The sequence below is a fragment of the Citrus sinensis genome, chromosome 7 (assembly GCF_022201045.2).
Source record: "Citrus sinensis cultivar Valencia sweet orange chromosome 7, DVS_A1.0, whole genome shotgun sequence".
Taxonomy (NCBI): domain Eukaryota; kingdom Viridiplantae; phylum Streptophyta; class Magnoliopsida; order Sapindales; family Rutaceae; genus Citrus; species Citrus sinensis.
The window spans coordinates 24,025,251-24,048,625 of record NC_068562.1 but is presented as its reverse complement, the minus strand read 5'-3'; the positions used below and the strand labels follow the sequence as shown (position 1 = coordinate 24,048,625).

Here is a 23,375-nt window from a genome sequence, read left to right as displayed (position 1 = left end):
ATTAATCATTGTGTACCTCGACGCTTGGGCTCTGGTCTTCCGAGCTTGTAACTTATCTGGTGGCAATACTCCATTCCGGATGTACGAGATTATCGGGACCATCCACGAGCCTTTCTGTTCTATCTACAGCACCTCCAGATTCTGCTCGATGCTAGGGCTGGACTTCACCTCCAAAGGGACTGACTTAGGCATTTTCGGATCTGCTACCGCTGCCATCCTGGCCAGAATGTCTGCTCAACTATTCTTCTCCATTGGGATTTGTATCACCTCAACCGCTTTAAACTTCCCAATCATTTGCTTGACTTTCTTCAAGTACTATTCCATTCTTCCATCCCTCGGCTGAAATCTTTCACTGACATGATTTGCAATTAGTTGAGAATCAGTTCGAATCTTCATCCTATCCGCTTTCACTGCCTTAGCCAATTTCAAACCTGCTATTAGGGCTTCATATTCTGCCTGGTTATTTGTGGCTGTGAATTCCAACTTTACAGCATAAGAGATCTCCTCCCCTTCTGGGCCTTCCAAGACAATCCCTGCTCCAGACCCTTACTCCCCTGATGATCCATCCACAGATACCTGCCATACTCGAGCTTCGTTGTTGGCTGTAGCAGTATACAGCTGGCCAAAACATACTTCGGGCTCCGCGAATTCTGTACGAAATCGGCCATTGCCTGGGCCTTTATTGCTGCTCGGGGCTTGTAACTTATATTGAACTCACTCAACTCTATGGCCCATTTTACTAGCCGACCAAAGGCATCCAGCTTGTGCAGAGTTTGCTGTAACGGTTGGTTTGTGGTTACCAAAACGGGGAATGCTTGAAAGTATGGCCTCAGCTTCTGAGCAGCAACTACAAGAGCCAGTGCCCATTTTTCTAGCGACGGATATCTGGTCTCAGCATCTAGCAGGGCCTTGCTCGTGTAATATATTGGGTATTGAACCCCTTCTTCTTCTCTCACCAGAACAGAACTTGTGGCATGATCCGATACTGCCAAATATATGAATAGCACGTTCCCATCTCGCGGCGTGGACAACAAAGGAGCTTGCTGCAAATACTGCTTCAAATTCAAGAAAGCTTCTTCGCATTCAGGGGTCCATTCTATTTTCTTTCCTCTCCTTATCACTTGAAAAAATGGCTGGCACTTATCTGTTGCCTTGGATATGAATCGGTTCAATGCCGCCAACCTCCCCGTAAGGCTCTGCGTCTCCTCCAGGTTACGAGGAGACCTCATCTGCATGATTGCCTGAATCTTCTCGGGATTCGCCTCGATCCCCCGATGACTCACCATGAACCCGAGGAATTTGCCCGACTCGACCCCAAAAGCACACTTCTCTAGATTGAGTTTCATCTTATACTTCCTCAAAAGTCCAAATGTCTCCTCGACATGTTCCTTCGAGATTTTTGACTTGGTTATCATGTCGTCCACATACACCTCTATTGTTCTCCCAATCAGTGGTTTAAAGATTTTGTTCACCAGCCTCTGGTACGTGGCCCCCGCATTTTTGAGACCGAACGGCATTACCCTGTAACAGAACAGACCCTGGTTAGTAATAAATTTCATGCTCTCCTCATCTTACTCGAACATGGGGATTTGGTTGTATCCCGAAAATGCGTCCATGAAGCTGAGCAGGCCATGTCCGGCTGTTGAGTCTACCAGCTGGTCGATCTTGGGTAATGGAAAGCTATCTTTCGGGCACGCCTTATTGAGGTCCGTGAAATCTACACACATCCTCCATTTGTCATTAGCCTTTTTTACTAACACCATATTCGATATCCACTCAGGATAGTTGACTTCCCGAATGAACCCTGCTTTCAAGAGCTTCTCCACCTCGCCGTTTATAGCCTCATACCTCTCCTGGTTGAAGCACCTTCTTTTCTGCCTTACTGCCCGAGCACCCTTTTTTTATTGCCAACCTATGGCATGCGACCTCAGGGTCAATTCCCGGCATGTCTTCATATGTCCAAGCAAACACATCTGCATGAGCTTGTAAGCAATGCACCAGCTCCTGTTTCTGCTCATCTTTAAGTCTCGACCCGATTCGGACTGTTTTTCCTGGAACATCTCGCTGCAAGTTTACTGTCTCCAGTTCCTCTACAGGCTCCTATCTGCCATTCTTGGCCTTTACTCGAGTATCAAGGGATGTAATCTGCATTGCTTCCCTTGCTGCTGTGGAGTAACAGCTTCGGGGAATTCTTTGGTCTCCTCGTACCACTCCAACAATCCCATTCACCCGATACTTGAGAGCTAGATAATAGTTGGAAAGTACCGCTTTGCTCATCCTCATAAAGGGGCGGTCTAGAATCATCTGATAAGGATCCTCTTCATCAACCACCACAAAATCCAGTATTATGGTCTTTTCTGTCGTTGAGCTGCCAATTGTGATGGGCAGTTCGACCACGCCTAGAGGAACCAGCTTTTCTCCCTCAAATCCCTTCAAGGAGGTATTGGTATACTCTAACCTCAAGTCTGCTATTTCCATCTCCTCTAGAGTTGACTTGAACAAAACATCAACCGAGCTTCCTGTGTCAACCAGAATCCGGTCAAACTTCTTGCTAACAGCAGTGGCCTTAATGATTAAGGCATCCTCGTGTGGGTATAGAATCCTTTTTTTATCCTCATCTGTCCACATGATTGGAACTTGTCTGACTCTTGCTCGTTTGGCTGCTGGGGTGTTGAAGAATACCTCTTTGCTAGTCATGGCATATCTAGCATAGTTCTTCCTCGATCTGTTGGAATCTTCGGCCAACGTTGGGCCCCCAGCAATCACTCTTACTATAGGCTGCTCGTGGCTCAAGTTCCTATCACTCTGCTCCCCTTCACATGTCGAGGCCACCATCGGGAAAGTCTCATCTATAAACTTGTCCAGGTATCGATTTCTCACAAAATCTTCAACCTGGGTCTTGAGATCTCTGTATTTTGTTGTGGTATGGCAATGGGTGCCATGAAACTTGCAATAGCGTCCCCTATCCCTCATGCTGGGTAGCTTTGTTATTGGGACATAGAGGTACAGTAACCCCGGTCCTTTATGGCCTCGTACATCTCGTCCAGGGGCATCTTCAAGGAAGTATACCGCCCATAGTCCTGGTTCTAGTCGATCATGTGCACTGCCCTTTCCCTGTTTGTGCCGTTCTGAACTGGAGGAGGTGGCAGCGCTTCTGGTCTGCTCCCTCTACTACCATGGGGGTGTGGATGGGGATGACCATATGCCGAGTCATGCCTTCTCCAAGGCTCCCTAGCTGGTGAACGAGGAGGTTGCGCCCTGCTGCGCTAATACTGTGGTGGCCTCTGATGAGGCTGGTAAACGGTGACCCGACCTCCTGTACCACTCCTTGAGGCATGGTGGTCTCTCCTCTTGATCGGCCTATTTCCTGATAAGGCTCTCTTCTCTTTCCTTCTCAACTCTTCTAGTTGGTCAGTCTTAATCCGTGTCGCATTTTCCTCCCCAATCTTTATGTCCCTCTTAGCCTGCTCGTAAGCGACTACATACGTCTGAATAACTGGGCTCCTCAAATTGTACCACAACCTTCCTATCTTCACTCCTTCTTTCAATCCTCTTTATGCCTGAGGATGGTTGAAGGCTCCCAAGTCGAGGACAGCACGATGGAACCTCTTGATGAATTCCCGAAGGGTTTCTTCCTCCCCCTGCTTCATGCTTTTCAACTCCATCATGTCATCTTCCAGTGCCATTGCCCCACGAAACTGCTCTGTAAATTCTTAGCACATCTGCTCGAAGGATTTGATGCTCCCTCGAGGAAATTTCTGATACCACTCGCGTGCTCGCCCCTCTGGTGACAATGGGAACACCCTGCATCTTTGAGCTTAGGATAATTCTTGCACCCCAGTTATGTCATTAAAGCGCTCTATATGTACCAACGGATAGGTTCGCCCCGCATATCTGAGGTCTGGGAGGCTAAAGTCCCTCGGAATGACTGCCCTCATGATCTCTGCCGAGAGCGGAGATTCTCCGTCCAGCATTATCCTCCAACCAGGTGCTCTGCTCCTTCCTTGCATGTCATCAATTATCTGTGCTAATCTGCGCACTTCTTCCTCCAGCTGTTCTGCACAACCAGGGTCACGTGCTGTAACTTGATCCCGCTCTTACTTTACATCATGTAGGTGTTGCCTGAGCTCTCCTTCCTCTGCATTTGCCACCCCATCATCATTATCAAAGATCTGCCTTCCTGGGGAATAATCTTCTCATCTATGACTTTGTTCTCCTCTATGGACTTCTCCCCGTAGAGATGAGTTACCTCCCTCACCACCAAATCTTCTGGCGGTCTGATTTCTCAACATATCATCGTGCCCTGGTGCCATTCCGCCACTTCTCACCCCTTCCTCATGGATTCCCCTTCGTTCACTCCTCAGCTCATGTAGGATGGTTGTCAGGGTCTCCATCTACTTTTCCATCCGGTCATACATGGCTTTTTCCCGTGCTTCATTGGCTATCTCCCTCAACGTCACGGATTCGTTAAGCCTCATATTACCTCCTTGTGCACTACTTCCTCTTACATCCATTATTTCTTCACTTGCTTTACTCCTCTTCTTTCGGTCAACAGAAGCTTTTTTATCAGGTCCCCACAGACGGCACCAAAATGTTGATGCAAGATTCTGGTTCTCTGCTCAACCACGACCAGGATCTCTCCTCAACTAACTCGACCACGACCAGGATCTCTGCTCATAAGACTTCTTCTCTACAGACTCCTGCCTATACAGAAATAAATGAGAGCGCGCCGGGTGTTTTCCCGGCGTAAACCCTTCGACGCTCAAGTCAGAAATGTAGGTTTCATGTTCCTGGGAAAGTTAGCCCTAATCTAATGTAGGGATGGCAACCAAACCCAGACCCGGATCGGACCCGAAAAATTCGGTCCGGGTTCAACCCGCACCGGAATAATTTTTATCCGGAATCCGGATCAGTTTTTGACAACCCGCATATTTTCGGGTCCGGTTTCAGGTGAACCCGCAAATTTGGAACCCGGACCCGGATATTATTTATTTTAATATTAATTTTTATCATTAAATTCGTAAATATAAATAGAAAAATTAAAAAAAAACAAAATTGAACCCTAGATCTCTCTCGTTCGTCGTTCTTCCTCTCTCGAAATTTCTTCTTCAACTGTACTGAACTCTACTGTAAATCTGTAATTTCTCCTCTCAATCTCTCAAGTCTCATCTGTGATCCGTTCCTCTCTCAATCTCTCCCACCCGTGAGCCGTGACTCGTTCCTCAGTCCTCACTTAATCTCTCTCACTCTCTCTTCAACTCTCATGTAATCTCTTCTTCAAATCAGATCAAATCCTTTGCGGCGTGGCCTGTCATCACCTTCACGGTGAGGCTTTGTTCGTTTCATCACTCATCAGCATCACTCATCTCATCTTTCACTCTGTCGCGGCCAGCAAAAAGGGTTGAAATCCACCTCAGTCGCGGCTGTGTTCTGTGTTCTTCAGCATATACTTCAGCTGCCCCTGTGAACATTTGTGAGTCTCGGCTTTTCTCTTTACAATTTATGCTCTATTACACTTTGATTTTCCCTCTTTGTAATTTTCGTGTTGTTATGCTTTGAGCTTGTATTGCTTCGGCACAATGTGATTTTCCCTCAGACATGGTTTTCTTTGTATATGAGAGCACTTGACTAATTATAAGCTTTTTGTTTTTCTGAATTATTTGCCTCTTTTTGTTCTTTGTTTTTCTGGCACAAGGAGACTTTTTTGGTTTGAGCTTGCATTGTTGGTTTTGTGCATTAAGAGTTGGAGTGTTGGACATTTGAGGGCTAAGAATGTTTTGTTTTGTTTTGCTTAGTTGAGCTTCGGCTGGGTTATTTTGAGCTGAATAGAAAAATAAAAAAAAACAAAAACAAAAACAACCAAATTTGTTTTGATTTGCTGCAGTCCTACAATTTTCTGGAGTACTTAAAAGCCATGCCAAATCCTTCTGCCGGTACTTAAAGTGGCTAACATCGCCTCTGAACGCGATGCATGAAAAATAACATGTCCCTCCTAGTAATACAGACTACTCCCTGCTAAAAAATCATCACGGTTGCAACTCTAAATAGGCAAAATCCAATTCAAAAGAATTGAGAAACAATTTGCCTGATAGACAAATTGTTTGCATATAGAATGGCAAAGTTAAACCAAAAACTAAAGAGAGAAAATAGAAAGAGATTAATGTTGTATATATATTACACACCAAAGGTCATTTCAATTATTTTTCACACAGTTATAAAAGTTGTGTTGAGTTGCAGCTACTACCATAAATAATCGACACATAACTTGCAAAAGATTAAAGAACCAAACTCATAACTCCGGTTACACTTGTTTTTATAATCTGAACATGGTTATAGCTCCATTCTTATTGATACTATCTCTTTGTTTGATCCATTGCAAGCTACACGTAGATGTCATCTTCAGTCACCTGAAATTAAAAGGTACAATGAATACCAATTGTTGAACTATGCCAAGCGCATCTCAGCAAATAGTCAAATACATATACAAAAGTTCAAAATATTTAACTCTCTACATGGTCCAAAACCAAAAGCTTTAGAGGTATAATGTCTTATTTGCTGCAGCCTGCAGTCCTACGATTTTCTTGAATTCATGATTAATAATGTTCTTGTTAAGAATTCAAAGTTAATGTTCTGTAATTTTCTTGATTAATAATGTCTCTTCATATAGTCTTATGAATTCTTGATTAATAATGTCTTGATTAAAATCTTAATCTTATGAATTCTTGATTAATAATGTCCTGTAATTTTCTTCATCAGCATAAGAACTGTTCTCTTCATATAGATTAACGAAATTCAGTTAGGATACTCATTGTGATTGTCTTCACAATTTAATTAGATTGTGTTTGCAATTTATGTGTTGTTTTGCTCTGTTTGTAATTTTAATATCTATACTTTGTGACTTTAATAGCTAAACTCTGTGATTTTTAGTATCTATACTCTGTTATGCTTCAATTTTATTATTTATAGTTTATTTTTTTGAATTATTTGTTGTATTGTTCTTATTATTAATTTATCACTAATTGGTTGTCTTGTTCATATTATGTTTATGATTTACACATTTTTTGTAGATGGAATTCCTGAGGAAGCAATACTTTCTGCAGAGCATTTGATTGATGAAAGTTGGATGAGTGAGCAACAGTCAAATGAAGTGGATGATTCAGAGTTTAATCTTTAGCACTAGTTGCTGGAAATTTGAGCTTTAAATTGTAAAATTATGTTATGGATTTGTATTTGTGGATGTTTATTACTTTAAAACTTTGAATTTTAGATTCTATATTGTGTTGTATTTGTTTTAGGTTCTGGATGTGTTATATGTTCTGTTTTTTTGCCCTTTGTCCAGCAAATTTTGTTGAACCAAAGTTAAGCAATTTGGTTCTGGCAGTCTGGTGGTTCTGGATGTGTTATATGTTTTTTTTTTGCCTTTTATCTAGCAAATTTTGTTGAACCAAAGTTAAGCAATTTGGTTCTAGTAGTCTGGTGGTTCTAGAATCTGGATGTGTTATATGTTCTGTTTTTTTTTTGCCTTTTATCCAGCAAAATTTGTTGAACCAATTCTAGGAAGAATATTGTAATGTGCTATTGAGGAAAACATTATAACATTAAAACATCCAAATTCCAGTGTTCCTTGTTAAATTAAGCAATATGGTCTCTTTTAAAAAAAAAATAAAGCAATCCGGGTTCAAAACTCGGAATCCGGAAACCCAGATTTTTACGGGTTGAACCCGGACCGAACCCGGATTAAAAAAAATCTAGCTTAATGCGGGTCCGGTTATGAGAATTTTGTGTCCGGGTCTGGATCCGGAACAGCCAAACCCGGACCTGGACCCAGAAATTGCCATCCCTAGTCTTATGGCTTATTTCAGTATCAATTATTCAGAGCTCTCTTTATCTCAATTCCAATGTCAAAAATTCTAATCCTTTTACCTTCGTTGGCTACCTTTTTATAGGCTTCTCTTGAGTTCAGACCTTCCCTCAATCCACGCCCATTACCTCCCCACATCTCGGAAGTGGATGCTCCATTTCCGTAATCGTGGGTGGTTGCATGGTCTTCGTGCCTTGATTCTCGGGTTGGGGTGCACGTCTCGCCAACTGTCGTTGACCGGGTCTCTTCACCTCAACCTTTAGCAGCAATGGCTTTATACTTCTAATAGGAGACCGGCCTCACGGATGGCGTATTCGTGGACGAGCAGAATATTCCTGCTCTTGCTCCCCTTCTACCAGACTTCTGCAAGATATACCTGTTCGCGGAACCCTGCTACCAGGTATCTGCTCATCACGGCTGGTCTTGTCGAAGTACATCCCCCAAACATATTGTAAGCTGGATTCACATACAAGAAATGTGACTTTATCTTCTTTGAGAGAATTGGGCCTATTCAAATGTGCTGCAAATGATGAAGCTATTAGAGATATCGTTGCTGGGTGTCCTTTGATTGAGTGTCTGAAAATCATTGACTGTCGAGGATTAAAAAGTCTGGAGTTTCTCAATCTTGGTAAACTCAGTAAATTCATGGTACGAAATGAGGATAGACTTGCACGGGTGTCTATCTGTGGACCCAATGTTCGTTTGGTGGATATCAGCAGTTTGCATGCACCGTGTGGCATCAATGTAGCCCTTTGCAAGAATCTAAAAGAATTTAAATTATTTAAGATTTCTATTACAAATGAATGGCTTTGCAACCAATTTTCTGAACTTCCATTCCTGGAGTACGTAGAAATATTTCGTTGTATGAAGATAAGGAGTATAAAGATTGCAAGTCCCTATCTTAAGAATTATTGGTCAGGTCTTGTAATACATTGGATGAGTTCAAGCTTGACACTCCAAATTTAAGTGTATTCGATTATGAAGGTGACATGGTATCCTTCTCTTCAAATGCTTTGGCTTTGTCAGAAACTAGTCTGTGTTTGGACTCTGTTAATGTTGACAATCAATGGCTCGTGAAATTCATTGAACTTCTTGCAAAGTTAAATCATGGTTCCAACGTTTTAAACTTGGAATGTTAGGCGGTATGTTTGTTCCTTCCAAACTCTTCTATCTTATTGCAATAATTTATTATGAAACATTACGAAGTTCTAACCTCTCTTTTTCTTTTTGCCCCCTTAAAAAATTTCCTGAAGGCTGCGATTATACCAAGAGAATTGCGGGAAATCTTATCCCCACCCTTAACTTATGAAAACCATGTGTGTTTGGCCGTAGACTCTGAATATAACACATTTTCATTTGCAAAACTTGTGGATAGTTTGCTCTGGATTTCACCTCATGCAGAGACCTTATCAATAAAGTATAATGATTGTGACCATGAGTTTTCTTTTCAAGTACGTATATTTTTCGTTCCTGAGAATTCAAGGCTTGTTTTATTTTGTGAAGATTTAATAAGATAGTTTCGTTATAAATCATTCATTTCAATTTGTTCATGCCTATCGTTTGTAAGCACATTATCCGCTGTGTAATGGTTCTAACTTTTTAATTATATAATCTTTCTGTGTCCTTTTAGTGAACAGAGAAAAAAAAAAGAAACTAACTTATTCTAATTTTGCATCAGAGTTAGGATCTTGGTGTAAGGGGAGTAATAAACAAATTCGTCGATGATCATTTATCTTCGAAAGTTTTAATAATTTCTCTTTATCTGGTTATATTTAAGATTCAACGATTATCATGAAAAAATTTTTGCCCATTTGTAACACTAAATATGGCTTACTTTTTCTTTGACAAGCATGGAGTAGAGATTCAATAACAATTGAGATCGGATGATTCATATAGCCCTTTTTTTGGTTTTTTTTCCTTTTAAAAAAAATGTAAGGGGGTGGGCAAAGCTCAAATTCATTTTGTAACCCCTTACCTCCCATAAGATTCGAATTCGGGTGGCTAGCAAAATGAAATTGCTTGAAAACCACTTGGTCGCGCCCTTGGGGGCTTCATATAGCCAATTTGCTTTATTTTGTTTTCATAATTTCAATTTTGGGAAATATCAATGAAAATCAAGTCCTAGCCAAAGAAACTATGCATAATTTGAGAAAATGCTTATAAGTATGGATTGCTATCTCTCTGTTTAAGTGATAACGTTCTTTTGCCTTTCGTTTTTATTAAAGACTATAGAGTCCTTACCTTACTGATAAATATCGATATGCCAACTACTTCAAATGTAAGCTGTTCAGTTTAGTCTGATAGATAACGAAATTACCAATATTTTGGAATTGGAATTTTATCTTTCATTTCAGGATTGAGGCTGAATCTTATGGATTTTTTTTTTTTTGGTAATTTTGAATGACTACAAAAATGTTGTGGAAATTTGTGCATGAGAATATGTGAAGATATATGTATGAGGACTGAAATGAAGAAACTAGAAAAGTAGAGAGTTGTTGTGCAGATTGACTTCAGTTGATGGGGTCTATTTGATATTTTCTACTGACGTGACATGGATTCGTTATAATCTGTTATAACGAGCCCAGCACACTGATATAAAACAGAGGCTGATGGTTGGTGCCAGAGAGAGTGTTAATATCGTCTTCATTTGTTCATCATTTTGCATAGAATCTGTTCCATTGTGATCTGTGCATAATCTTCTGTAAATCACTTGTGATTGGATTAGTTCTTGATCAATAATAATGAGTAAATTTTCCTTTTAAGTTTGCTGGTCTGTGTCTTTGTTTTGTTTCTGGTATAGCTTCTTTGTTCTGGCTTTCTTGATTCGATTGTGTTCCTGGTGTTTCTACTCATCAAGATTCGTGAGTCTTACTGTGATTTAGGCTTAAAAGTCTTAACAAGTGGTATTAGAGCCTGGTGAATCTCAGCCATGTCTCTACCAAAGTATGAGATTGAAAAATTCACCATTGGTGGTGATTTTTCGCTTTGGAAACTCAAAATGAGGGCTCTCCTTGTGCATCAAGGGCTTGAATCAACTCTGGAAGAAGAAGATCCAGAGGCTTCTACAAGTTCTGTGATTGATGATAAGAAGAGACAAATACAAAATCGAGCTCATAACACTCTAATTTTGAGTCTTGGTGACTCAATGTTGAGAGAGATCTCTGAAGAAAAGACAGCCTTAGGGATTTGGAACAAGGTTGAAACCCTGTGTATGAAGAAGTCCCTGGCTCACAGATTATTCTTGAAGAAAAGGTTGTACACATTCTCAATTAGAGAAAGGGTTACAATACAAGGTCACATTGACACTTTTAACAAGATCATTCTTGATCTTGAAGGGGTGGAAAATGTAAAAATCAGTGATGAAGACAAGGCATTCTTCTTACTGAGCTCTCTACCAAAGTCTTATGAAGGTTTTGTAGATACAATGCTCTATGGGAGAACCACCTTGACTCTTGAAGATGTTAAAGCATCCCTGAGTTCAAAAGAGATTCAGAAGAACAATGGGCTTGAAACAAGTAATGGTGAGGGGTTGATTGCTAGATCAGAAAAAAAAAAAAGAGATCAGAAGAACCAAAATCATGGAAAATGACATGGAAAGAACCAAGAAACTGCAGATAAGAAGAAAAAGAAGAGAAAATGCTTCTACTGCAGGAAGAAAGGGGATTACATGAGGGATTGTTTTGAGAAGAAAAAGAAGGAAAGTCAAGAGAAGTCAGGGGATGCAGCTGTAGCCTCTGATGATGGTTCTGATGGATATCAAAGTGCTGATTTACTTGTGGCCTCAAACAGCAATACTAAAGGTCAGTGGGTCATAGACTCTGGGTGCTCTTTTCACTTATGTCCTGACAAAACCCTATTTTACAAATATGAAGCTGTTGATAGTGGTAGAGTCTTAATGGGAAACAATAATGTGTGTAATATTGTTGGTATTGGTTCTGTAAAAATCAAGATGTTTGATGGAACTGTAAGATCTCTACATGAGGTGAGGCATGCTCCTAGGCTAAAGAGAAATTTAATCTCTTTAGGCATGCTAGACAGCTTAGGGTATTTCTTTAAATCAAGAAGTGGTGGTTTAGAGATAAGAAATGGGACTAAGATAGTGATGAAGGGGGTTAAAGAGAATGGCTTATATGTATTGCAAGGCTCATCAGTGCATGTTCAAGAGGGAATTTATGATGTTTCTGAGGAAGATAGAACCAAGTTATGGCACCTTAGGCTTTGTCATATGAGTATCAAGGGGCTGCAAGAGCTTAGTAAACAAGGGCTACTTGGTGGGGACAAAATCCAGTAGCTGGAGTTTTGTGAAAACTGCATTTTTGGCAAATCACACAAGTCCAAGTTTAACAAGGGGGAGCATATGTCTAAACAAGTTTTGGACTATGCATATACTGACCTTTGGGGGCTTGCTCAAGTCCCTTCCTTGAGTGGTAGCAGGTATTTCATGTCACTTATTGATGATTACTCAAGGAATGTATGGATCTACATACTCAAGACCAAAGATCAAGCCTTGGAAAAATTCAAGGTATGGAAATCATTAGTAGAAAATCAATCTGGCTTCAAGCTGAAATGCTTGAGGACTGATAATGGCTTGGAATTTTATAGCAAAGAATTTGAGGAATATTGCCAAAAGCATGGCATAAAAAGGCACAAAACAGTAAGGTTCACCCCCCAGCAGAATGGCTTGGCTGAGAGGATGAACAGGACCTTGGTGGATAAAACCAGATGTATGCTGATAAATTCAAAGCTTCCAAGAAGCTTCTGGGCAGAAGCTGTCAATACAGCAAGTTATTTAGTTAACAGAAGCCCATCTTCTGCAATTGGCTTCAAAACACCAGAAGAATTGTGGAAGAGAAAACCTGCAAACTACCAAAATCTCAGAGTTTTTGGGTGCCCTGCTTACCTCCACATTAATCAAGGCAAGCTGGATGCAAGGGCCTTGAAAGGAGTCTTTGTTGGATATCCTGATGCGGTTAAGGGGCACAAAATCTGGTGTAAGGAGCAAGGGAAGTGCATAGTCAGCAGGGATATTGTGTTTCATGAATCTGCATTGCTGAAAGAAAATGTAGAACATGATACTGGACTGCAAGATAATCCAGCAGCTAACAAACAATCTGTAACTTCCAAGGTTAAGGTGGAGCTATTGACAGATAAAGGCAGTGAAAAAGAGGCAGCTTCTGATAATGAGAGGGCCACAGCTGAAAGTGAGGAACATGAGGTATCAGAATTACCACAAGTTGACTTGCGGAGCTATCAGTTAGCTAGAGATAGAGTTAGAAGGGAAGTCAGAGCACCAGTGAGGTATGGCTATGCTGACTTAATTGCCTATGCACTATTGTGTGCTGATGAAGTGACAATTGAAGAGCCTACTAACTTCTCTGAAGCTATGGAAAGTGTGCACTGTGACAAGTGGCTTGAGGCAATGCAAGATGAAATGGAGTCACTTCAAAGAAATCAGACCTGGACACTTATACCAAATCTAGGAAACAAAAGGTTGATCAGTTGTAAGTGGATCTTCAAGAGGAATGAAGGAATTCCAGATGTTGAACCTCCCAAATATAAAGCAAGGCTAGTGGCTAGGGAGTTTACACAGAGGGAAGGTGTAGATTTCAATGAAATGTTTTCTCCTATAGTTAAGCACAGTTCAATAAGAATCTTATTAGCCATGGTAGCTTTACTTGACTTGGAGCTGGAGCAGATGGATGTAAAAACACCCTTTCTTCATGGTAATCTTGAAGAACAGATATTGATGGCACAGCCTGAAGGTTTTGAGTGTAAGGGTAAGGAGGATTATGTTTGTCTGCTGCATAAGTCCTTGTATGGACTCAAGCAATCCCCTCGACAGTGGTACAGAAGGTTTAATAATTTTATGGTCTCAAAGGGCTATCACAGAAGCAGATATGACAGCTGTGTTTACTTTGGTGGATTAGATCAAGGTGGAGTTTCTTATTTGCTTCTGTATGTTGACGATATGTTAATTGCAAGCAAATACAAGTTAGAGATAGAGAGGTTAAAGAATCTGTTAAAGGTTGAGTTTGAAATGAAGGATCTTGGCAATGCCAAAAGAATCCTTGGGATGGACATTATCAGATATAGATCTGCTGGCACTTTATTCTTGAGTCAAGAGAAATATATCAAGAAAGTTCTGGAGAGGTTTGAGATGCAAGACTGTAAACCTGTTCAGACTCCACTTGGTCCTCAATTCAAGTTGTCAGCAGCTCCAACATCAGAAGATGAGTCTCAGATGAATGAATTCCCATATGCACAGGCTGTAGAGAGCCTGATGTATGCAATGGTATGCACTAGGTCAGACATAGCTTATGCAGTAAGTGTTGTCAGCAGATTTCTCAGTTGTCCAGGCAAGGTTCACTGGAATGCTATCAAATGGATAATGAGGTATCTAAAGGGTTCTTCTACTTGTGGTTTGCTGTATGGGAAGACTAAGAGTGACAAAATTGAAGTCATGGGGTTTGTAGACTCTGACTTTGCTGGAGATCTTGACAGAAGAAAGTCTACATCAGGATATATGTTTGTGTTAAATAGTTACCTGATTAGCTGGAAGTCATCACTTCAGACTGTGGTTGCTTTATCCTCAACTGAAGCTGAGTTCATTGCAACTACAGAGGCAGTAAAGGAGGCCATGTGGCTAAGGGGCTTGCTTAATGAGCTATGGTTAAATCAGAAGACTGTACAGATTTTTTGTGATAACCAAAGTGCCATACACCTGGTAAAAAATCAGATGTATCATGAAAGAACCAAGCACATTGATGTGAAGCTCCAGTTTATCAGAGATGAAGTTGGAAAGGGTACAGTGGTTGTGTCCAAGATCCATACCAGTGTGAATCCAGCTGATGCTCTTACAAAATCACTTCCCACTGCAAAATTTGAGTTCTGTGTGAATCTAATGGGCATCTTGCCCAAATCTAACTAAATTCAAAAGATGAATTGTAGTTGAATGAAGGTTTTTAGGTGATGTGTTATTGAAGGGATCAACTGAATCAACTGCAAGGTGGAGATTGTGAAGATATGTGTATGAGGACTGAAATGAAGAAACTGGAAAAGTAGAGAGCTGTTGTGCAGATTGACTTCAGTTGATGGGGTCTATTTAATATTTTCTGCCTAACGTGACATGGATTCATTATAATCTGTTATAACGAGCCCAGCACACTGATATAAAACAGAGGCTGATGGTTGGTGCCAGAGAGAATGTTAATATCGTCTTCATTTGTTCATCATTTTGCATAGAATCTGTTCCATTGTAATATGTGCATAATCTTCTGTAAATCACTTGTGATTGGGTTAGTTCTTGATCAATAATAATGAGTAAATTTTCCTTCTAAGTTTGCTGGTCTGTGTCTTTGTTTTGTTTCTGGTATAGCTTCTTTGTTCTGGCTTTCTTGATTCGATTGTGTTCTTGGTGTTTCTACTCATCAAGATTCGTGAGTCTTGCTGTGATTTAGGCTTAAAAGTCTTAACAGAATAAGTAAAACACAAACATACGGGATGCATCTTTAAAAGGTTTATGTTATGAACAAAAGTGAGCCACGGGTTTGTCTTTGATAAGATATGCATTCATTCATGACAGAAATCATATGCGTGAACTGGCATTTCAATTTTAGAGATGCTGTATCAATTTCTTATGTCTCAAATTTTTTATGTCATGCAAGTTTTTCCTTGATTGGATCTTACATAAAGTTAGTACTTCAGTTTCTTTGTTTTCATTAGCCATTTATGGTCGATGGATTTCATCTGAGAGTCCATGAAATAGAGGTAAAACTTTAACTAAACTTATTTTTAGATTTTTTAAGTTTGTTGCTGTAACAACATACAAGAGTAGTGTCACTGTAGTATTACAGTCAACATCATTTTCGGACTTTCTATTTCTTTTTCCTTTGAAACTGGATCCCTATACAGGCCTTTTGTGTGTGTTTGTTGATAAGAGAGCTGCTTACTGCCACTTACATTTGTTTCAGTTTTCATACAAGAAGCCACATATATATGAAGGAGGGACTCGTCGTTGCTGCCGATCTCTTCCTCTCTCATGTTGGCAGCATTGCATAAGGGAAGTTAAGATTGAACACTGTAGAGGATATCCAAGCGAAGCATGCATTGATAGACGAAGTGTTTCTTCGGAGGATGGAGAGATCATGGAGAAGATTGATGATTTTTGGAGATTGTTGCTGGAGTCTGATTACAAGGATTAGTAATTTCCTCTAGATGACCACCTCCTGTTTCTTCATTTTTCCCTCTCATCTTCTTTTCCTTCTTTCTGCAAAGCATATTAATGTTAAACATTTAAGAGGCCTCTAATCGAACCTTCGTTCTGACCTTCTTTATAGTTTTTTACCAGATTTAGTTTAGAAGATCTCTAATAGCATGATTTGGGTAGAAATTGGATTCAATAGAGGACAATCGTATTTTCTTTTAATCATTTTTTCGCACACAACATTCCTATTGTTGTAGTAGAAAAAAATTCAGAGGACCCTGCAACTTTATTTTAATGTTTTGCTACTAATTTTAATCTAATGTAATCAATTATCAATATTCAGATTAGAAGATCTCATCCCCGTGGCAATTTGGGGATGAGGATTGAGAAATCTATTTTGTATTCGATTTTTTTTTCACTTTATTAGGATTAGGAAACGATTAAAAAAATAGAAGAAACAATGAAGAGAAAAACAAATTTATAGTAAGATATGTTAGAGGGGAGAGGAAAAAATTATTATATGATGAATTATTGGGGAAAAAAATCTTTAGCATTTATTTTATTCAATTTTGACCCTTGATAAGCCGTTGATCCGATGATTGATAAATAATGTAATTTTTAAAGGTCTCTACTCATCCATCCTCTATTCCATTTAGGGGGGAAAAAAGAATTTTTTAAAATGTCCTGAACGTAAACATAAAATATCCTAATATTTATAAGACATTGTGAATAAAAAGAGTATAAGGTCTTAAATGAAGATTTTTCAATAAAAGACAAATTTTGGGTACCATAAAGTATCATATTTACAATATCATCAAAATTTATAAATTATAAACCAGGGACAAAATTTATGGAAGTTTAGAATTTTAAATTAATTTTTTCTGGGGAAAAACAAATATTGTTGATAGATATTTAAAAAATTTAAAATAAGTTAAAATGTTCCACCAAATTCATTTTGAGGACACGTGTTACACGTGACAAACAAAAGATATCACATTCTTGGTGCCAGATTATTTCTCTATAAAAATTTCTTTTGCAAACAAAGACAATTAAAGTAAATTGTCTACTTTGGATTCGGATTCTTTTTTATTACAAAAGAAAAGCAAAATTAACTAAATTTTGCATTATGTTAATATGTTGCCTCAGTGGTATGGTACCACTCTTTTTTATCTTTTTGTGACCTGACCATTAGATCCAACGAAACAATTGCAAAAGTAAAAGTAACGGCAGGATGTATTTACTTAGATAATTAACATTGGAGTCCCTCTAGTTTTCCCAAATGTCAGAACTAATATTATTATTATTATTTTACTCTCCCACCGCATCAATAGTTATCCTCATCTAGGCTTGGCAAAATCCGGGTCTAGTTTGGGTTTTGGTGTTGCCCGGGACCGGACCGGATGAGAGAAATACAAGACCGGACCTGGGTTAAAACCTAGTTTTTTTGGGTGCGGTCCGGGCTTGAGCCCGGCACCTTCCAGGTCTAGGTTTTGATTCGGGCTTTCTAAACCCACATGTGATAGCTTCAATTTTTTTTCTTCAATTTTTTCTTTCATTTCTTTAACAATGCAAATTTAAAAAAAGAAAATAATCAAATAAACTCATCCAATCTCAAACTTTAAAAAAGAAAATAGTCAAATACAAATATATAACACACTAACAATACAAATTTTGCACAAATGATAAATTAAAATTATTTCAATCTACTTTCTACTACCTAAATTCATCCAATTTCTAATTTAAACTCATTCAATCTATATATAAAATAAATAAATTAAATTCAACAACACAATAAATTTAAATAACATCCAACATATCATAAATTCATAATTATATATTTATATATAATATATTTATATTTTCTTTTTTAAAAAAATTATTAAAAAACTGGGTTCGGTCCGAGTTTCGGGTTTTTGGTATTGAACCCGGACCCGGGCCCGGAAATGTCCGGGTTTGAGAATTTCAAACCCAGGTCCGGTTTTTATGTGCATGCGGTTCGGGTTTTGCCTGGACCGGATTGGCCGGGTCCGGTCTGGGCGGGCTTTTTTGACCCCCCTATCATCATCTCTACTTCTCATGCAACTTGTGATTCATATTTAGACTTTCATGTTTTTTTCTTTTTATCTTAGTTGTTTTATTTTATTTTTTTTAGTAAATATTTTTATTTATTGGCTAAATTATTAAATAATGCGAATAAGGAAGATATAGGGAATTTTGAGAGCATTTTTTATTATTGATATTGGGTAATTATAATGTATGATTTAGTTGCGTATCCATGAGAGCCACAACCTCTTAAATATAGCAAAGCCTATGAACTTTAGAAAGACAAATCCCTTAATTTATTCCATAAGTACATCAATATTTTATAATTCTCTAATTATTACTATTATTTCCATGTCTACTTCTATAATTAATTATCCATAATATTGAGAAAGTATATAACATTAAAATTGAGTATAAAAATGATTAGGAGATGTACTCTCCACTCCCATTTACTTAAAATACCAATTAGATTATAATAATATTATCATGTTTTTAGTGTAATACAAGATTGGACAAGGTTTTATAAAAATTTTGACAATATTAAAATGAAAAATAAATAACTATTAAATAAATGCTTGGATAGTCGTTTAAATTTCATTATGGAGTTTATAAATAATATTTTCAAAATAATAAATTTCTATATGTAAACTTGAAATTATGTAAAATTATTTATACCTTATTACACGTATAAAGATGATCAATTATTTATTTAATGTGAAAACAAATGCATTGTATAATATTTATTCTATTACTTAAATTTAAAATTGCAAAGAATGAATAATAACTTAAATTAATAGATTATGGGAGAATAACTTTCAAAAAAAATTAAAATTATCTAACTTTTTAGGCTTCTAACGTAACATTTTTATTTTCTTTTGTTAACATAAGACAGAAATTTAGTCTAAAAAACTCATTCTAGGGTCTCCTTAGGGTAAAAAAAAAACATCATTATCACATGATAATTTGGTAGCCTAAACTTTATTATTTTTAGTTTACTTATTCATGACAAACACCTTATTGAGATTAAATTTTAGTAAAGTAAATCCGTCCCACCATTTTAAATTGCATTTAGCAAACCCTAATTGATTAGATCTTGTTATAGAAAGTAAAAAAAACATAAACGCAATATATTTCTTTTGAGAAAATGCAAGTATTATGTTTTTGAGGTTTTGTGTTTAAGAAATTAATCTAATTTATGTAGTTAGAAGACTCTTATTTTTTAGTTTTAGAAGAATTATATGTTTGATAATGAATAAATTAAGATTTAAAGTAGGACAAACTGATTTGAGAAGGAGATAGAAAGAATAATTTTTTTAGAATTTGAAAATTATTATAGTTTAATTGGGGCTTATTACATAAAATTATTAAAACATATGATTTTTATTATGTACAAAAAAACAATGGGAATTGCTAAAGAAAACGTCAAATACATTTTTAAAATTTTTGAAATTATTATATTTTAATTGGGGCTTATTGCATAAAATTTTTGACACTTGTAAATTTTATTATTTAGAGAAAACAATAGGGACTGTTAAAGAAAATATCAAATTTGGGGGTTTGGTACAACGGTTGAAAAGTAGTTTTGTCCATGTTCGGTCAATAATAGCTTTTAGAGATTTTCTATTGGAGGTGTGCCTACCTTATTCTTTTCTTAAATAATGCAATATATTTTACTGAATTTTTCTTTGGCATCATAGTGAAAATAAAAGTTTCAACTATTAAATTAATGCCTACCTTTGTGCCCCTGTACAAGCTTTTCCTAATGGAGACTCTGTATAGTAAAAGAAATAGAAGTCGATGATGTTTGTTAAATATTTCTTTATCAAATATTTAGCTTTTAAACTATAATTATAAGTGTTTACCAATTTTCGGTAGCTTTATAATGATTTTTTACAATAATACACGTAATGAAAGCAAGCTTTCTAAATGAGACCAAGTTATAGTTATAGTAAGGTGAGGAGTGATCTATATATTCCAACTTCACTAAGGTATGTGCGTCAGTTAGGGCCTTAGGGGAGAGAAAAAAAAAAAAAAAGGAGCAAGCCTCCTCGATAAATTATAAATGAAAAAAAAAAAAAAAACAACTCCTGACTCTTGAGTTTTCAAAAAAAAAAATTATAAAATTGCATTAATTTTTTTAGCATAATTTATTTGTACACACAACAGTACATTATTTTATCATAATAATTATTTAGAGTTTAATTGTTGGGATAGAGGCGAACTGGAAGTCCTTTCTCGGGCATTAGATTTGGGTTCCTTATCATCTTCTCATCGGGTATTATTTTCTCCCACCTGAATTTTCTGACCAGATTGTGAAAAAATACAAGTAATTTTAATCGAGCAAACTCTTTTCCAGGGCATATGTGCGGTCCTGCTCCAAATGGAACATAAGAAAATGGAACTATATCATTTCCTTGGTATCTTGATGGATCAAACTTTTCTGGATTTGGAAAGCATTCTGGGTCTTTATGCGTTGCATTTACTGCCCAATGTAACTGTGTCAAGCATGGAGATATCAAAGATGATCAGCATCTTACACAAATTGATAAAATATAAAGCTTAGTTGAGAAATGTATATGTATAGATCTATTCTTAGATTTAGATGTCTGGATTTTGTAAAATGCAAAGTTCAACTAATCAGCACCAATGGTAAAACGACAAGAAATTATTAACTCCACATTTTGCAAATCTCAAATTAGAGAGTTATCTTCATGTTTTTTTATTGTTGCAACCAGTTAGTTAGAATTCGCATTTTACAAAATATGAGGTTCGAATTTGAGAAAGACTATTGTACTTTAAACTTTTCCTTGAAGAAATAACTAATAAGCTTAGTTTTCTTTCGAAGATAGGGCAGGTAAAATCTAAATCAAATTTTTAATTAGGTTTTTTTTTTTAAGGTAAGTTAGATAAAGCTCAAATCAAATTTTTAACTCTTATCTCCCATAATATTTGAATTCGAGTGGCCAGTAAAATAAGTTTTGTTAAAAATATGGTAAAAGATCAATCTTATCTAGTGAGACGTCTAGCATTTTTATAAAGAGTACTGATATTTAAACACCATTAGGACACCACCAAGATAAAAAAATAGGATACCATTTATGCTTCAATACCACTATAGTATACAAAACGATGGTACTGTTTATGATACAGTGTTGTCGTTTCTATCATAATAGTATTTTGTTGGTGGCTACATCTCATTTTTCTTTATAAAATAAAGACATAAGTCAGTTGTTAAAAATTAGTCAATGATGACATAAAAATTACCTTAAATCCCTTGGGAATGGTGTATCCATCAATAGTGACTTCTGTAAGGGCTTCTCTAAAGGTTCCAGAATTCGGCGGTTCCATTCTTAACACTTCACTTATGACATTCCAAGTGTATTTCATCCTTTTTAGGTCATCAAAGCTCAACAACTCATCAGGTCCTTTCGAATTCGCAATTTCCATTTGCTCTTTGCTCAAAAACAAAAATAAAAATATTATTTAATTACTAATTAAAATAATCCTAATAAGTTCACTTTGAAGATGTAATATTATCACTAATTAAAAATTGTCATAAAACTAGAGATTCACCATACCTCTAAGAACTTGTTCATAAATTTCAGGTAGCTCCGCAAGAAATTTGATGATGGTACTAATGGCAATGCTTGGATTGTCATAGGCACCAATTAAAACGGCTTGCATCTTCAAAGCAATTTCGGATTCTGTCAAGTCTTCGCCATCTTTATTTTTCTCAAGCAGTAGTAGCGACAATATGTCTTTATGTTCTGGCTCTCTCTTTTCTTCAATTTCAAGCCTTCTCTGCTTAATCATATTACGAAACCTTTGATGGAATTCTCTTCCTGCTCTAACCGCACGACCAAATTTTGTCCCCGGAATGTTCACGGGGATTATAAAGAACTCAGTCATTATGCAGTGAGCAAGATTCTCAAGTTCATCAGCTGTTCGTGTATCGTGTATGTTATACATCAACTCACTACACAAAGCAAATATAAATTTTCTTGACAAATCATGAACCTTCACTACATCGTTGCCATCCCAATACTTTCGCAAGTGTCTTTTCGCATTCGCATCCATCATTCCAACGTACCTCCTGAGTGCATTAGGCTCAGTGAACGAGCCAATGACTCTACGCAACGAGTTAAACTCGTCCTGCAAAGTTATGTTGGGAGAGCTTTTGAAAGAATTTTCGATGATTCTTGGCAGCCAAGGCTTGAAAAGCTTGTGCTCATTAGAAAACAAGAGCTTGTTCCCCTCAGCACTGCATAAAAACACCATATCAGCACCAAGGTATGATGTTTTGAAAATCTTGGAAGAGTATTTTTGCATTCGCTGTGACATGAACTTTTCTATGCAACCTTTTTTGCTCAAGGCATGATACTCGAGTGTTTCACCAATGAAGGGCCAGCCTTTGCGGCCTGGTGGAAGATTCTGTGTGGTGGGTTTAGGCTTGATGAGCACATAATAGAGAGAGTAAAGACCAAGTGACAGAAGAAGTAAGGAAAGGATAATGAATTCCATAACTTAGCTAATGAAATTTGATATGTGTATTCTGTTCTGGAGTTGTTGCATGAAGATGAATCAAGACTTGTATTTGTACCGCCAACATTTTTGGCGTATATTATTGAATCTGAGAGTCAAGGATGGTGTTCTTTATTTTAATTAAAATATTTCCAAGTGATGTATGAGTAGGATTTTCGAGGACAGCAGCCCTGTGGGCCCATCTTTAGTTGGATTTTATTTGTTAAAAGTTAAACTGAATATTCTAATTAAAAGTCAAACGTTAACCATAATATTTAATTGCTTTTGATAACGTCTATTCGAATTTAAACTTTAACCAATACTTAATTGCTTTTCTTTATATCTAATTGAATTTGTACGAGTATTGAACCGAGTAAGAGATGTCCGGTGGCCTGGACTGCTTTCATATATTTATAACCCTCTAGCAATTTAATTACATATTCTCGTCGACCAAATGTACCTCTGTTTTCTTTCAAAGATTCATCCCAAAAATAAAATTAAAGACACTATTGTCATCGTTAATTTTGTCTATTATTTGTGCCCCATTTTAAATTTACTTATTATTCATTGTGAAAATCAATTTTTATTTGATAAAAAAAAAGTTTTTTGTTTTTTCTTTGTAGCTAGACTTAATTAGCTTGTAGATTATGGGAAACATTTTTCATAAGATTTTATTTAAAAATTAAATATTATTTAAATAAGATTTTATTATTGTATACGTTAGAGAGAATTTTTAAATTATACTGC

The 23,375-nt window shown here is 37.1% G+C and overlaps 2 protein-coding genes across 2 annotated transcripts; both read right to left on the bottom strand.

Moving 5' to 3' along the window:
• Positions 1-2,100: 2,100 nt before the first annotated feature.
• LOC107176393 (uncharacterized) lies at positions 2,101-2,973 on the bottom strand. Its single transcript, XM_015528823.1, has one exon. The coding sequence runs from the start codon at positions 2,971-2,973 to the stop codon at positions 2,101-2,103; it is 873 nt and encodes a 290-aa protein (XP_015384309.1).
• Positions 2,974-20,206: 17,233 nt separating this feature from the next.
• LOC102613788 (beta-amyrin 28-monooxygenase-like) lies at positions 20,207-22,713 on the bottom strand. Its single transcript, XM_006464942.4, has 3 exons — positions 21,686-22,713; positions 21,372-21,559; positions 20,207-20,602 (listed from the first exon to the last, which is right to left on the bottom strand). The coding sequence occupies exons 1-3, from the start codon at positions 22,626-22,628 to the stop codon at positions 20,306-20,308; spliced, it is 1,428 nt and encodes a 475-aa protein (XP_006465005.1). The 5' UTR covers positions 22,629-22,713; the 3' UTR covers positions 20,207-20,305.
• Positions 22,714-23,375: the final 662 nt, after the last annotated feature.